The sequence below is a fragment of the Eptatretus burgeri genome, chromosome 15 (assembly GCF_056783735.1).
Source record: "Eptatretus burgeri isolate ZD-2024b chromosome 15, Ebu_testis_v1, whole genome shotgun sequence".
NCBI lineage: Eukaryota > Metazoa > Chordata > Myxini > Myxiniformes > Myxinidae > Eptatretus > Eptatretus burgeri.
In genome coordinates, this window is record NC_140975.1 from 70,075,298 (window position 1) to 70,091,940 (window position 16,643).

The 16,643-nt window shown below is 47.8% G+C and overlaps 1 protein-coding gene across 18 annotated transcripts in view; it reads left to right on the forward strand.

Annotated features, from left to right (window-relative positions):
- ZNF407 (zinc finger protein 407) overlaps positions 1 to 15,657 on the forward strand; it is a 41,491-nt gene extending 25,834 nt beyond the window's left edge. For 13 of the 18 annotated variants that reach the window (XM_085856765.1, XM_085856768.1, XM_085856772.1 and 10 more), the window contains 6 exons: positions 1,610 to 1,693; positions 1,816 to 1,936; positions 8,508 to 8,686; positions 10,386 to 10,558; positions 14,683 to 15,024; positions 15,128 to 15,657. In XM_085856765.1, the coding sequence (XP_085712891.1) occupies positions 1,610 to 1,693; positions 1,816 to 1,936; positions 8,508 to 8,686; positions 10,386 to 10,558; positions 14,683 to 15,024; positions 15,128 to 15,226 (998 nt within the window). In that variant the 3' untranslated portion in view covers positions 15,227 to 15,657. Of the gene's footprint in view, positions 1 to 1,609; positions 1,694 to 1,815; positions 1,937 to 8,118; positions 8,162 to 8,507; positions 8,687 to 8,786; positions 8,869 to 10,385; positions 10,559 to 14,682; positions 15,025 to 15,127 lie in introns of those variants that run through there. The other 5 variants (XR_015051630.1, XR_015051631.1, XM_085856777.1 and 2 more) reach the window with 5 other exon arrangements.
- The last annotated feature ends 986 nt before the right edge of the window (positions 15,658 to 16,643 follow it).

Genomic DNA, 16,643 nt, shown 5'->3' on the forward strand with positions numbered 1-16,643 from the left:
GGTGGTATATATGTGGTTTTGTGCAGGTGGTATGTATGTGGTTTGTGCAGGTGGTGTGTATGTGGTTTGTGCAGGTGGTGTGTATGTGGTTTGTGCAGGTGGTGTGTATGCGGTTGTGCAGGTGGTGTGTATGTGGTTTGGTGTCAGGATTGGGATAGTAAATCACTCATTGTTATTTATCTCCCTTTTATTTCCTATCACACATTTTCACCTCTTTATTCGTAACTAGACCCTGCTATCCCAGGTATCATCATTGATGCTTCATGCACTTGGAGGTCATACACATTGAAGATGAATGAAAATACAGGTGTATAGAGAGGGCTCGGGATCTTTAATGAGCACACTTGAGCTCTCTGAGTGCCTACATTTTCCTGTTAAAAGGTGAACATAACCCTGTACATGTCATATTTAGACTGCCGACATTACGTAGCTGTTCGGTGTACTTTTTACCTTTATAAAGCACTAGTTCGTGCCCGTAAAAATAAAAAAATTCATAAATAAATATTCAAAACACGAGCAAGAAACAACAACCACACAGGCCGTTTCTTCGCTCTTGCGTGCCCGTACGTGCGTTGCCCGGAAGTTTGCATATTATTCGCATTTACGATTATTCGCAATTTAGTTTTAATGCCCAAATATTAAATTAGCGCCAACGTATTTTGCCTTTTCGCAATGTCATCGCAAGGAAAAACGAGAAGAGAGGAGAAGAGAGAAAAAAATTACTTCCTGGTTCGGAGCACACCAGCTCACTCTGATGTTCCCGAAATTTATGCAACGTCTAATATGAAAACGATCATAACTTGGGGCATTGTGTTTATCTATAAATGCGCATAAGAAATCGAGAAATTATTAGAATACACGAAGTCATCACTCTCCGGAAGCCCGTACGTTGTAACCCGTAATGGGGAACGTGGCTGAGCTTCCCTCCCCCATCGGCCACGCCCACGCAACAACGTGTCTTGTCATTGGTTTGGTAAATAAATGGCCATAACTTGGGAGGCACTTGTCCGATTAATATCAAACCTTGAAAAGGCACATCCTCAGGTCCCCAGCAATATACCTGGCAAGTTTCAATTAGATTGGACCAGAGGTTGTCGAGAAACAGCGGTCACAGACACACACACAGACACACACACACACACACACACACACACACACACACACACACACACACACACACACACACACACACACACACACACACACACACACAGATTGCTGGAATTATAAATAGATTAAAACCTCCATCATGTACCAAGTTCACATTATCAAAACAAAAGTGATATGATTTTTAATTCCCCATCACTGGCACCTTCTTCCCCATTATATTACATTACATTTATCTTCCCTTACCCCTCCTATTATTCTCTTCTCATTATTTGTTATCTCAATTTACCCCCACCTCCCCAACCCCATATGTCCACACTATGTGCTTGATGTATACGAGCATGAAGAGCCAACTCACCTGACATGAAAGCTTTATTTATTTGTACAATCATGCTCATTCAATGAACAGAGCAAAAAGGGTGCATTTGATGAATAGTGACATCCAAAATAGGATTAAGGATACGAATAAGATTGGGTTCATAAATACCATTCACTTTTGCAGGAGAAAAGAAGTACCTGTGTGATCAGTGTGGTTTCGCCGGAGGGACGCGTCACGCACTCACCAAACACCGGCGTCAGCACACTGGTAGGAGTCTTTACGCAGCACACACTCTCTTTGGGATAATTCCGACCCCGTGCCACGCCTGAGGATGCGGCAAAACTCTGTCCGCTAACAATGATTCCTCGTCTGGCGTTTCTCATCCACAGGTGACAGGCCATTCAAGTGTGATCTGTGTGCTTTTGCATCGACGACGCAGTCTCACCTAACTCGGCACCGGCGAGTACACACGGGAGAGAAACCTTATCACTGCCCCTGGTGTGAGTACAGGTCAGGACCCCAGAGCATGCCGGATCGTCGGTAATCGTACGTGTGTTGAGTCTTCCGGTTCACCTGTTTTCATACTCTATTTGAGTTCCCTTTCCATCCCCCCCCCCCCCCCCACCATTACATTCAAGCACGTCCTTGCATGTTTTCCCCATCAACTTTCAAAGAAATGGAAACACCAATGTGTGTATGTGGTTGTTGGAGGTGGTATGTATGTATGTGGATTCACTTCATGGGACATTGGACCCCCAATTTTTTTTCAGGATCTGTGACTTATTGTCAGGTCAGGTCAGGCCAGATCAGATCTGTGACCAGTGACTTACTTTCTGCAATTACCATGTAAATCTGTACTAACCTGTTTCATGGTTGGGTTGTCGGCAACTAAACCATCTCCCCCACCAAGTTTCTTGGTAAGGAGGGTGCTTGGATATGGACATCGAGCAGGATTAAAAACAAAACCTGTCAAAGGGCGGAGGAGCTCCCTGTGAGCCAGAGGTCGATAGACGTCTGGGTCGGGCCTGGGGAGTCATGGATTCACTGGATCATGGGATGTGACGCTGTCGGTACTTGTGCAGGAGGATGAACGTCCGAGTCTTTCAGTCCTTGGTGCTTCCAGTCTTGCTCTATGGAGGTGAGACTTGGACTCTGACCAAGGATCTGAGATGGAGACTTAACCCCTTCGGTACCAGGTCTCTTTGGAGAATCCTTGGCTATCGCTGATCAGACTTTGTGTCTAATGTGTGTTTGCTAAGAGAGACTCAGATGAGATTTGTTACTTTATAGTCCATGAGCATCAGCTGCGGCAATATGGACATGCGGATCATTTTCCTGACGCTGATCCTGCTCACTGGATTCTCTCGGTGATGGAGCTTCTTTGGTGGAGGAGGCCAAATAACCAACCACGTGCCTCGTGACTGCAGCAGGTTGATTGGCATCTCAAGGAGATGGGGATGGGCCACCTGCCTGGGGGATGGCCAGACAGAGGCCCCAGGAGTACCGGCATCAAGTGGATGCAGCGATGCTCCTCTCCATTGCATGCATCCTTTCCTGACCTGACCTGGCCACCATGTGCGGCCAGTATGGCCTGTATGCGCCATGGCATAGAGTCCACCAGCGAGTGGAATTGTGCAGGAAGGTGCGGCACTGTTCTTCCACGAAACTTTCAATCAACTCACACCTGTTCAACGGAGGTGGAAAACGCTTTCTCCGTCGTCGTTCCAGGATATCCCATAAATGCTTGATTAGGTTCAGATCTGGTGACTGAGAAGGCCATGACAAATGGATAATGTCAGTGTCATGCTCCTCAAACCACTGGGTGACCACATGTGCTCAGTGGATGGGGATATTCGGAGGAGGGGTCTCCTCTTGCAGCCACACTGGATCAATTATAGGCAGCCAGGACTGTGCAGCATTTTTATACATGACCCTAAGCTTATTGGGGTCTTATTTTCTTAATTAATACATGGGCCACACCTGGCCAAGTGTTTCCTCTTTTTTTTTCGTCCACCAACTGTACATACATACACGCACTCGTATAAGGATATACATGCACACATCATATAAGGATGTACATACACACACACTCATCATGTAAGATAAACATACACACTCATCGATGGCATCATAGCCAGATCCTCTCGGACTATTTCTGATCAACGTTTATTAAATACTTGCAAATACAACCTGATGCTTCGCTGGCCGGGGTATTAAGGGGGTGGGGACAGTTGAGAGAGGAGGCAGGAGGCAGGGGCTAGGAAGGGGGGAAGAGTGAGGAAAGGGGGAGGTGGGGATTGCTATGCCTCAACACATTGCTATACTGAGGGAGGGAGAGGTGTGAGGAGGGTGTGTGTGTGTGTGTGTGTGTGTGTGTGTGTGTGTGTGTGTGTGTGTGTGTGTGTGTGTGTGTGTGTGTGTGTGTGTGTGTGTGTGTGTGTGTGTGTGTGTGTGTGTGTGTGTGTGTGTGTGTGTGTGTGTGTGTGTGTGTGTGTGTGTGTGTGTGTGTGTGTGTGTGTGTGGATGTGTGTGTGTGTGTGTGTGTGTGTGTGTAGAGAGAGAGAGAGAGAGAGTGAGAGAGAGAGAGAGAGAGAGAGAGAGAGAGAGAGAGAGACAGAGAGAGAGAAAGAGAGAGAGAGAGAGAGAGAGAGAGAGAGAGAGAGAGAGAGAGAGAGAGAGAGAGAGAGAGAGAGAGAGAGAGAGAGAGAGAGAGAGAGAGAGAGAGAGAGAGAGAGAGAGAGAGAGAGAGAGAGAGAGAGAGAGAGAGAGAGAGAGAGAGAGAGAGAGAGAGAGAGAGAGAGAGAGAGAGAGAGAGAGAGAGAGAGAGAGAGAGAGAGAGAGAGAGAGAGAGAGAGAGAGAGAGAGAGAGAGAGAGAGAGAGAGAGAGAGAGAGAGAGAGAGAGAGAGAGAGAGAGAGAGAGAGAGAGAGAGAGAGAGAGAGAGAGAGAGAGAGAGAGAGAGAGAGAGAGAGAGAGAGAGAGAGAGAGAGAGAGAGAGAGAGAGAGAGAGAGAGAGAGAGAGAGAGAGAGAGAGAGAGAGAGAGAGAGAGAGAGAGAGAGAGAGAGAGAGAGAGAGAGAGAGAATGAGAATGAGAATGAGAGAGAATATGAGAGAGAATGAGAGAAAATGAGAGAAAATGAGAGAGAATGAGAGAGAATGAGAAAGGTGAGGGGTAGAGGTGGGGTTGGTGAAGACAATGATATGTTTTGCTTAATGACCGAACAGACACACAAAAACAAACTCGTGTCAGAACAGCTGTACACACAATGACATAACAGAGTTTATAATGTAACCCGCTGGCACATCTGCAAAAACTTTGATGTTCCAGTTCCAGAAAATTTGTGGGAACATGAACCAAAAGTAACAAGAAAAAGAGCAATCAGAGATTGCAGACCCTTGCCAGGACTTCTTTTGAGTAGTGTAATTTTATAGGTTTTAGGGTAAATCTAATACGGCTGCCAAACCATGTGACCTAAGACATCACATGTGTGAACCTTTTGTTCCTCATGGATGGGCAGTCATATGTGTTGCGTATCTGGAAGCCATGAGCACACTCAACATTCAGGTCCTTAAGCTCAGATATCTCGGTAGGTATGTGTTTTATAGATAGCTTCCTTTCCCTTGTCTAATGGGTAAATCAATGTAAATGTGCTGCGATTTGTTTTGGTAGTAGGATTTCTTGTCATTTCAACTACAACAACAGAGCGGACCACTCCAGCTCGGAATGAAACAACAAGCAGAAACCCTCAGCTCCCGGCGTCCCCCGCGCGCTTACTCGGGAAGAGGTCAACTCCCACCCCCCTCCCCCCCCCCGAACACCAAGCAGAAACCCTCAGCTCCCGGCGTCCTCTGCGCGCTTACTAGGGGAAATGTTGAGCCCCCACCCACCGATTCGCTTGGTAAAGCGCCAAGTGGGGAAAGGGTTGAGCCACGCCTAGAAAATACCGAAACGAATGTCTGCCTGAGCGAGCGCGCTGGGGAGGATATAAAGGAGCAGAGGATCCTTGCAAGGAGGAGTCTGCCTGGCTGGGCTTGGTCGGCGCTGTCATCTTCTTCCTCCTCCTCCGCATGGTCACGAGCTTGGACACCACCTCGTCTTACCTCAGCCGGGTTCGGCTGTGTTGGCCCGTCCTTCGGCGACCGGAGCCCCCGGGAAGGAGTGGACGCCCAGCCGCGCGCTCGCGGCCAGGGAGCCAGCCAGGTGCTCTGATCTTCAGCAGACTGTCCTCTGGGCTGGAGGTCCAAATAAAGACCTTTCGGTCCAATTGTTTGGGTGCGTGTGCGTGCGTGCGTGTGTGCGTGCGTGCGTGCGTGCGTGCGTGCGTGTGTGTGTGTGTCCGTGGGCCCGTGGGCCCGTCCGTAAGTAGTGAACTGTATTAGTGCTTTCTCGCTGTATATCATTGCCTTGCTTTATTCGGTTTAATTCTGCTTCTTGTGTGCTTCCCTAATTCCCCCATTATTGTTGAATAAATACCCGATTGTTAAATGTTTCAGTTCGTTCGCGTCCCTTCTTTCATTGACTGAGCGTTCTTCAAACAAAATGAATGGAAATGCGCGCAAGATGGATGAGTTGAAAGGGGATTTGAACGACAAGATGGAGGAGTTGAAAGGGGATTTGAACGACAAGATGGATGCAGATATGCAGACATTGAGGGGTGAAATGCAGTGCATAGGGTTGAACCTCCAGGCAGGGCAAGAGGCAATGAGGACGGGCATAAGAGGCATCATGGCGACGCCACGTGGTGGAACGAACGAGCCGAGGAGGAGTGTGGAGGTTTGTCGACCCGCAATGAAGACGGGTGAGGTCGGGACGAGAGACGCCGTCACAATAATTAGGGAGACATGTAGGATGAGACACGTGGAGGTAACGGAGAAATTCACGGTGACGGAGACGCGGATAATAAAAGAAAGAAAGGAAGAAACTAATAAACACGAGGAGACGATGAAGGAGGCAAAAGGGGTGACGGAGACACAAATAATAAAAGAGACGACGAAAAGAACAACAGAGACGCAGGAGATAGAAAAGGTAGAGGAGGAACTACACGATACATAGGAGCACACACACGTGGGAGTAATAGGGGACAATGGGGGTGAGCTTGGGAAATGTCTCGTGACCCGGTGTGAGCAGCAGGATAGCCTCCTTCAGGAACGGAGGGAGGAAATATGCTCCCTTGAAGCAGATCGCGACAAGGTGGGTCCAGTCGAGCCGAACGAGGTGGAACAGATGAGTGTTGCTAACGGGTACACGCACAACTTGCGGGGAATAGAGGCCCCGGCATTGCTTGGGGTAACGCGATTCCCCAATATGAATGTCCCGATGTTTGCGGTAAAGAGTGTGAGTGGTACAGGTAAGTATGGTGCGAGTGAAATAGCGTGTGTGAAACGCGGACGTGTCCAGACGGGGGACGCGAATGGCGAGCCGAAGAGGCCGCGTAGGGTTATTTCGGGAACCGTGTCAGTTTCACGGGACGTCGTGAACGGGGCCCGTTCGGCATTTCGCGAACGGCCCTCGCGCGTGCATCTTCGTGGAGGGATTTCGGTGCGGAAACGTCCCGCGTTTCGGGAAAGATCGTCGCGCGGACGGTTAAAATGGCGGCGAGAGTTTGGCGAATTCGGAACGCGGGTGTTTCCATGTGCACGCGGGCACGTGTCCGGGGTATCACGTGCTACATACTGCGTGTCCTGTTCGTGGAACACGCGGAGCAGGTTCCCGGGACGAAACGCGCGCGCCGGCTGCAGGCTCGGTGCGCGGGTGACGTCACCGGGAATCTCGTGGCACGAATGCCGGGGAAAGAGCGCATGTAGTCCCGCGTGGGGAATTCCCCGCAAGCGAGCGCTGATTGCAATGTGCAAGGTGACGTCATGGCGGCACATATCGGCCTTCGGAGGGGACGTTGGCATTGCCCAGAAGGACGAACGGGCGTGCCAAAAACCTCCACCATGGCGCTGCAGGAAAAAAGAAAAAGAGCCTCGCTTCCAGTACACAGCCCAGCATATGGGGCATAGGAGCACTAGTTAGTGGGATGGGTTAGCGTTACTTAGACCGGCTTCATGGGGACATGGGTTGTTCCTCATGGAGCCTGTGGAATGGGTTAGTTCGAGGGATTTTAGGATAGAATTAGAAAATGGATTTTGGAGACATGGACAGACATGAAATGTGTAGTGGGGACGTAGCTTAGCTACGTAGAGTAAATGGAACGTGCATTAGGTAAGGGATGACGAGGGAGCACGAGTTAGTTAGGAGAATGGCAGTGTTTTTTGGCAGGAGTGAATGGCAGGAAAGCACACCGACCTCACTGTCATCAGTGCCTGCGCCTAGGTCCCAGCCTTCCGTGACCACGCCATCACCACCACTGACTGCTTTGGCTGGCTTCTTGCCTCTTCCCACGCCACAGCCTCAACAACGAGGCCAGTATGAGTTGACACCTCAGTCACTCGGCCCTCAAACTGCTCTTAACAACAGACAAGGACGTCTTACTCACCTCATCAACAGCCAGGACTACCGTCTTCACAGCTGGGACCGCTTGGTGACTCGCCTGCTTCAACGAGTGTGACACTTGTCCGACCTCAGTGAAGAAGACACTTAACTCATCATCTGAAGGACTTTGTGTCGGACTAATTATGTTTCTCTTGTTCTCTTGTTGAGCTGTATAATTATTGGTCTGTGCTGACGACTGTTGTTTTTTCCCCAGATTAAGACATGAGGACATTTCTTCAAGGGCGGGGGAGTAATAAGTAAGCACAATAGTTATGATTATTATTGATATGCAAATTCCGCTAACTAGCAGTTATTTGAATTTACAGATTTTCTTTGAAACACTTCCGTCGTTAGTTTTGGACGCAAAGAGGAGACGGAAGTGCCTTGATTGGGGCTTAAGACGCGTGCGTGCGCGTGTGTGATAAAAACAGTTGCGTGGCTTAGATTTATTGTGCGTATCCAGTTAATATCACTTTTTTGAACATACCTGATAAGTTCTGTTTATCTCCTCATTTCTTGTCACCTTAACTACTGTGCTTGCTCTCATCTCAGCACACCTTTGAACCATCATTTTTACCCCTTTGTCTGTACCTTATCTGACAGATCAAACTGTCCTGAGAACATCCGAAAGCACATCCTGAGCACCGGTCGGCACAAGGGTGTGCACATGTACAACTGTCCACGTTGTACGTTTGGAACCAACAGCCCACGTGTTTTCCGTAACCACCTGAAAGAAAACCACCCTGACATTGAGAACCCCGACCTTGCCTACCTCCATGCGGGTACAAAATTGTCATTGAGTGTTCTCTTCATCTGATCCGTGTTTTTGATAAGGTAAATGAAGGCTTAAGGCAGACCTCAGTACATCTGTTGCATGGCAAGGCCGATTGGACAAAACGGACAAACAGGCAAGTCTTTGGATCACTTCTCTGGGGTGCCATTGTTCGAATTCCCTCTGGACAAGGTGAGTCCCTCGTGTTTGGTTACCATTGGTTACCTGTGTTTCACTCGTACTCACAGTCCATTGATAAACTTTTGTCGTGGTGCATGTGAGAAAGATGCTGAACTACTTATGGAAAGAGCTACCAAATCTATTATGATGGCCTGTTTACGTTCCGAGCTGTTAGGGTTGGGTTTAAATCCCACAAATCCCATTCCCAAATTGACTTTGTGACTCATGATACAGGGAACTAGGTTCAAATCCCACACGTCGCATGTGCTTGTTCATTATTTACTCATGTCCTTGTCATTCATGTAAAAGTACGCTGATGTCTACGAATGTCTTTGTCCTGCGTATGATATATGTACAACCTCCTCCATGATGACTAAAAACGAAGAAGAATGTTACGTGGAAGGGGTAGGGGGATTCATAAATCACGTTAAGAATATTATTAACCATGTGATCACATGGCATAGATTCCTTTTGTACTGTAATAGCCATTTGTCTCAAGGTAAGTCGTATTGTAAAACGTGCACTGATATATAATTAGGCATTGAGTATTACCTTTCAGACAGCAAGGAGAGGTGTGTGTGTGTGTGTGTGTGTGTGTGTGTGGGTGTGTGTGTGTGTGTGTGTGTGTGTGTGTGTGTGTGTGTGTGTGTGTGTGTGTGTGTGTGTGTGTGTGTGTGTGTGTGTGTGTGTGTGTGCGTGCGTGCGTGCGTGCGTGCGTGCGTGCGTGCGTGCGTGCGTGAGTGAGTGAGAAACCTCCTGTTTTCAAGTAAGGCCGGGTGAGTACTTGGGCAAGAAGGCACCAAAAAGCGCTACGTGCTTTAAAAGGCAACATTATGGACTGTTTGGCCTGCGCACCATGAGCCATGGTGGCAAGGTCGGCTGTCGAGCCCTGGCTGAGAGCGGAACACTTTTTTCTGGGGCCCGCTCCACAGGACGGGATGGGCCAAACAACAGCCCACACCATTTAATGAGAAGGGGGTCCCATGTATGAAGGCGGTCCCAAGGTTTACGAGGCCAGAGCACACCAGCCTGCATGGGCAACATTGGACCCAAAACCGACTTGAGCCTTGCTCGGGACCTCACCTCGCTCGTTGCCTATTGTTGGGCGAGTTCCGGTATTTATTTTTGGCACCACAGTGGGTTATTTCTCTCATTGGACATAAGTTTGCCTGGCCCCCTCATCCCGATTTGTGTCTGTCGACCGCTTGGTTCGTCCGTTTTATTGATAGCGTCTTGTCTACCCTTATCCCCGTATTTATTTTAAGAAATCCGATTTTAACTGTGAGACGTTTTCCACCTTTTGTTCCCCATGCATTGCACCACCAAGTTTTAGCTGCCATTTGAGTGATCCTTGGGGAATCTCAGTGTAAGATTGAACATCGTAAGCTAAAATAAACCATATCAGAATCCATGGGGTTCTTCAACCCCAGTAAACACTGTCTGTGTTTATAAAACCTTTGTATTGACATGACAATAACGAAGTACAATGTGCTGCTGATTGTTTCCTCATCACTGCTCCTCTCCTCCAGGCATCGTTTCCAAAGCATTTGAATGCCGTCTGCGTGGGCGAGGGGCCCAGTATGTACAGAGCAACATCTCATCTCCAAAAGAATCCACCCATACTCATGATCCTGAACCTCAGCCCACAGAAGTGGATGACATGGAGGTGCTGGTTTCTGAGGATCAGCTAATAATCATACAGGTCGGTCGGTTGCGTTGAGAAGATTTGAAGTTGGTTTACTTCATTAGATGATCCCTATATCTGTGATTAGATGGTCTACTACTGTGAATTTTGGTGTTTTGCGCTGTTTGCATCAGCAGGTCAACATATTCTCTCTCTCTCTCTCTCTCTCTCTCTCTCTCTCTCTCTCTCTCTCTCTCTCTCTCTCTCTCTCTCTCTCTCTCTCTCTCTCTCTGTCTCTCTGTCACTCTGTCTCTCTGTCTCTCTGTCTCTCTGTCTCTCTGTCTCTCTGTCTCTCTGTCTCTCTGTCTCTCTGTCTCTCTGTCTCTCTGTCTCTCTGTCTCTCTGTCTCTCTGTCTCTCTGTCTCTCTCTCTCTCTGTCTCTCTGTCTCTCTGTCTCTCTGTCTCTCTGTCTCTCTGTCTCTCTGTCTCTCTGTCTCTCTGTCTCTCTGTCTCTCTGTCTCTCTCTCTGTCTCTCTGTCTCTCTCTCTGTCTCTCTGTCTCTCTCTCTGTCTCTCTGTCTCTCTGTCTCTCTGTCTCTCTGTCTCTCTGTCTCTCTGTCTCTCTGTCTCTGTTTCTCTCTCTGTCTCTCTCTCTCTCTCTCTCTCTCTCTCTCTCTCTCTCTCTCTCGAGCTCTCTCTCTCGAGCTCTCTCTCTCGAGCTCTCTCTAGCTCTCTCTCCTCTCCCTCTCCTCTCTCCTCTCCTCTCTCTCTCTCTCCTCTCCTCTCTCCTCTCCTCTCCTCTCCTCTCCTCTCCTCTCTCGAGATCTCTCCTCTCCTCTCCTCTCCTCTCCTCTCCTCTCCTCTCCTCTCCTCTCCTCTCCTCTCCTCTCCTCTCCTCTCTCTTTTACATTTGTATTTTTAAGGCACTTTATCATTTTTGGATGAATCTGTGAATCCACATTGAGACTCCTTCCGGAAATGTGGTTGCTTGGGGGAAGGCTGATTACATGAAGGTCCCGCTCCATATAAACTTTCTTTCTCGGCAGGGAAAATGATTGAAAGTGTTCAGGGCTTCTTCAGTAACTTCTCTTTTTGAGAACCTGAATGTTTGAATAATAAAATTATTACAAAATACTTCAGTCCTTTACCTACCCATGATTAATACATTCTTCTCCACTCCACTGCCCCCCCCTCTCCCACCTCCACTCTCCCCCTCTTCACTCTTGCCCCCTCCACTCTCGTGCCCTCCGCTCTCACCTCCTCCACTCTTGTCCCTTCCACTCTCACTCTCCCTAACTTTACTCTCCCTAACTCTACTCTTTTGCACACCTCACCCTCCACTCTCCCTCTACTCAACTCTCCTCATCTGTCCTCTCTCCTACTCTCTTCCCTCCTCCCTCCACTTTATTCCCCACCACTCTCCCTCCCCTCCCTCTCTCCCCTCCCCCTTCCTCTCTCTCCTTCCTCCACCTGTCCTCCCATCTCACCTCACCCCTCTCCTCTTACCTCACCCCTCCACTCACCACTCGCTTCACTGATGGGAATATTAAGAGGTAGAGAAAGGAAGGAGGGAAAGGGAGGGGGGGAAGTGGGAAGACTTGAGGAGAAGTGGGGGGAAGGGGAGGATGATCCCGTCTGCCAGCATTAGTACAGAATTGAACGAAATGGGGTATGTTAAAACAGCATGTTCAAATGGATTATACTAAATACCATCCGGAGACGTCCATTGGGGGTGAAGGGGGGGCTTTGGGATTAGGTAAGCATGAGGGGAGGGGGAGGGAAGGAATGGCGTTTTCCTTCAGTCGTCGATAAAGGCCACACCAGTGTTTGTGCCTTCATTTAATTTCCACACACGTTTTACAATTAAAATGTGATAAGCTCTAGGATCTATTAACATGAGCCAAATTTCAAAATTTAAACTGCGGAAATGATCCGAGCAGCAGTTCCATCTGCTAAAAAATAAAAATAAAAAAGCTTTCATTTGTGCATTTCAAAAAAAAAGCTTTCATTTTTGCTAAAAAAATAAAAAGCTAAACAAAAGTTCCTTACAAACCTCCGAAGAGTTGTATGGTGGTGGAGGGGGTTTGGAAGGAGGTTAGCATGAGGAAAGGAGGGAAGGCAGCAGGAGGGGAGGGGAAGGCAGCATGAGGGGGAAGGGAACGCAGCGTGAGGGGGAAGAGAAGGCAGCGTGAGGGGGAGGGGAAGGCAGTGTGAGGGGGTTTGGAAGGAGCTTAGCATGAGGAAAGGAGGGGAAGGCAGCGTGAGGGGGAAGGGAAGGCAGCGTGAGGGGGAAGGGAAGGCAGCATACCAGGGTGATGAAACATTTCCAAACAGCAACGTTTTCTTTTTAACCACCAGGTTCTATATAAAACTGGCAGGAGCAGTTAAAACCCACGCTATCTACCTGGCAAAGGCCTACCTGCATGCGTGCATGTTTGCACCCTTCTGGTCGGCTCACTCTGAATCTGATTCGCACATGTTACACTCTGGGGAAGCCGTTTTTAAATCAAACCTTAACCATCAATCCTCATCAGCTCTCATACGCGTTCCTCCAGCCTCTTTGTGGTCGATGATAACCATAACTGTGCACGTGCACCAGTGATGTACTCATCCTTTCACACGTGCATGGATTCTCATCGGTATGCTCATCTTTCCCCACACCTGCACTGCATATCCTGCATGGTTGAGGTGCCGCAGCACGTCCGCTCCCCGCGTGGCAAAGCACATGGTTCACGATACAGCCATGTAACCTCCACAACGGCGCCATGCACTACGAGCCCAGGTGCGAGTTTAGTCCATGAAACTCATGCACCGCGCACGTAACCAAGCATGTAAGGGCTCGCCAAGTGGCTTAAGCACTCAAGCAAGCACTCCAACGAAACAGTTAATCAGAAACGGCTGGCTTGGCAAGTGATTCGCGATCAGCCATACTAAACACCACCCGGTGATGCCCGGAGTGTCAAACAATGTGCGAATTGGACAAATGAGCTGCTGCTAAGGTCAATTCCGCTGTTTAAATTTTGAAATTCATCTCAGGTTAAGAGATTCTAGAGCTTATCGCATGTGCGGATATTAAATTAAGTCACGAACATTGACGTCTCGGGGAGTTTATGAGCATTACGATGTAACCAGCGATTCGAAAGTATGAAGATCAGCGATGCATGAAGGTTTATCGTAGAGAAACCGACCAGTTCCATGGCACAAAATGGATCATTAAGACCTCGAGGTGAGCAAGCTGAACGCAGGCTGACCAAAGGTAAACCTGTTTCTGGTTTTCTCTAAATTATCTTCAAAAGGGGTGTTCAAATTTACCCAAACACCCACTTTTCATTTATGCACTCCCTTGGAGTTCCCTTTGTATGCATGCTAAGTTTCAGGCCGCTAGGTTTCATGGTTTTTAGCTCACCTGCAACGTCATTCCGGGGAGCTTATGGGATGGCGTGTTGTCTGTCCGTCCGTTTGTCCACAAATACCTGCAACTTCTTTGAAACTACACATATGATTTCGATGAAACTTTACCACAACATTCACCACCCGTGATGTACCAAAATTCGTTCATCATAATATTGGAAAAATCTGGGTCTCATGGGGGGGTTCCTGGTTATCTTATCCATCCACTACCAGGTGAGTGCCAGGGTTATTGCCCCTTTGTTTGAGTTATAGAGCAGACACACTGACTGGCACACACTGACATTTATCATGACGGTATAGATTGAGCTTCAGTGTGTCTGTCGATGCTGAAACTTTTTTTTAATAATTTGAGCTTTTGTCATCAAATCTTCAACAAACATTTATTATGAGAATATGGAGAGCATAAATTAATAAAATGTAGAAATATATATATATATATATTTTTTTTTTCATTATTATTATTATTGTTTTTATTTATTTATGTTTTTAGGTGTTGTTTTGGTCAAGTTTATTTCGAGTACAAAATGGATGTGGATGGGTTTTGCATTTTGAGATGTTTTCTCGGAATGGAATCATTTTGTTTTTCTAAAGTTTGTGTAACATGTTCACACACTCCACGCTACTTCCACAACACGTTGTCATTCACACCTTTGCTTTAACAGACGTTGGGCTTTTTCTTGTGATAAATTAAATTATAAATCCCAGGGTAAAGCTTAGTGACAGTGTTATAAGCACCAAAGAAGTAATTACTGGTGAACAAGTTGAATTTCGGCCTCTTTATCCAACCTACAGGCTTTGGCTGTGGCCGCCCAAATGACAGAGCTGAGCAACGCAGGCGAGGAGGTCAGTGAGGCAAACGAGCAGCACCAACTGGTACGTCTGAGCGCGGGAGACGGTGCATCGGCGACTGTGAGCGAGCAGCCTGGCGAGCTACAAACTTGGCTTCTGGAAACACCGGTATCCTCTATGGAAGCGGACGGGACCGTCTCGTGGGTGCTCAAGTCTGGCGATGATATGATCGTCATGTCAACGAACACCGGTGTGGAGGAGAAATCTCATGAAATGGTGGACGTTTTGCGGGAACACGGACAGGAGGATTTGGAGAGTAGTGCTGCAATTGTGGTCGGCAGGCAGGTGAGCTGCTCGGAGGAATTTCAGCCTGACAAAGAGTGTGGTACATGATTTAGGAATGGAATAATGTTCATCTAACGGAGGATGGGCCTGTCTGAGTGTGCAGGGAGAGGAACTCGAACACACTCTATACGTTCTGACACAGGAAGAGGTTGTTCCACCGTGTGATCCCAGCACTTCCACGTTGTCCGAATCGACTGAGTAACGACCAGAGTGATCCATGATTCCTTACAAACTCATGAACCTTCTTTAACCAGGTGCTCATCATTAGGTTGTGCATGGTCAGTTGTACCATTAAACTGTCCTGACATGCTGTTAACACGGGCAAGATGCCATCTCGGAGCACTTTGCACTTATTGAGCGGTGAATCAAGCTTCCCAGTGTGTACTGCACTCACATGTGGACAATTAATGCTCGAGGGAAGTTTCTTACCAGTCCAGGTCATTGGGCACCAGAGTCTCATTTATTATTCCTGCCTTTGACTTCTCTGCTTGACTTGGAAAAGGATAAGAACTGCCTTGTGAGAGTCCTAATCGGTCTCATTTATCGGGATGTGAATGGACAAGCATCGCCATTCCCTACGAGTGTTTAACCTGTTACACTTTGCACTGCAAATAAATTCAGTCGTTTACAGTTTTCCTGCTTTTCATGTTGTCTGACCGTTATTGAGATTGTATTGTTCCATTGCACAGTAACGCAAGACTCACGACAAGGACTCGGACACAAGTGTGACTCAGGTCTCCATTTGCTTGGACTTGTATGATGATGTAAGACTGTAGGAATCAACTTCTTCTTCTTTTGTATGCAGCACATGGCTGCAGGTTGCATCATTTTCTGGAGGTGTGACTGTGCTGTGCCGCCGTTGCAATGCCCCCTGTACGTTCGAGCAGGAATTTGCAATTTGGTCAAGGTGTCGGCGATGACTCAACTACTCTTCCCGAAGGACACCGTGGGATCTTTAACGTCCATCAACTCATGTCAGCGGATGGCACACCTGATTTAACATCCATCCAAGGGATGGAATCTTTGTTTAAAGCCTTGGTGGTAAGAGTACGATTGAACCATCTACAGAAGGTGGTTCAACAAACACCAACAGGTGGTGGTAGAGAGGTACTCCGTTGAGCTGCAGAAAAAAAGGCCGAGTCGGCTGCAATACTTCCGATTTATCAAAACATGATGGAGGATACACAGTTTTTAATTGGTTTTGGAGGCCGTGTTTGCGATCTGGTGTGACGAGAATAACTCATGGCTGAGGGTGTGGCCTAGAATTTCAAGCGACCGAACCTCTTCCAGTGCATGACCATGTAAATTGACAGATAGGTTCATTTGATGATCCTTCTGGAGCAACATGGTAATACTTTGAGATTCACTAGGATTGAAGTGACAACCGAAATAAAAGTCGTCAAACAAACTAACTCAAACAAGCTAATTAAAGGTAGTCAGCACGGGTTTACCAAAGGTAGTTCCTGTTTAACAAATGTTTTAGAGTTCTATGAAGTAGTGTCTGATTGGGTGGATGAGGGAAAGCCAGTGGACATAGTATATCTGGACTTTAAGAAGGTATTTGATAAGGTACCACATCGGAGGTTGTTAGCCAGAGTGAGGGCTTGTGGAGTGGCTGG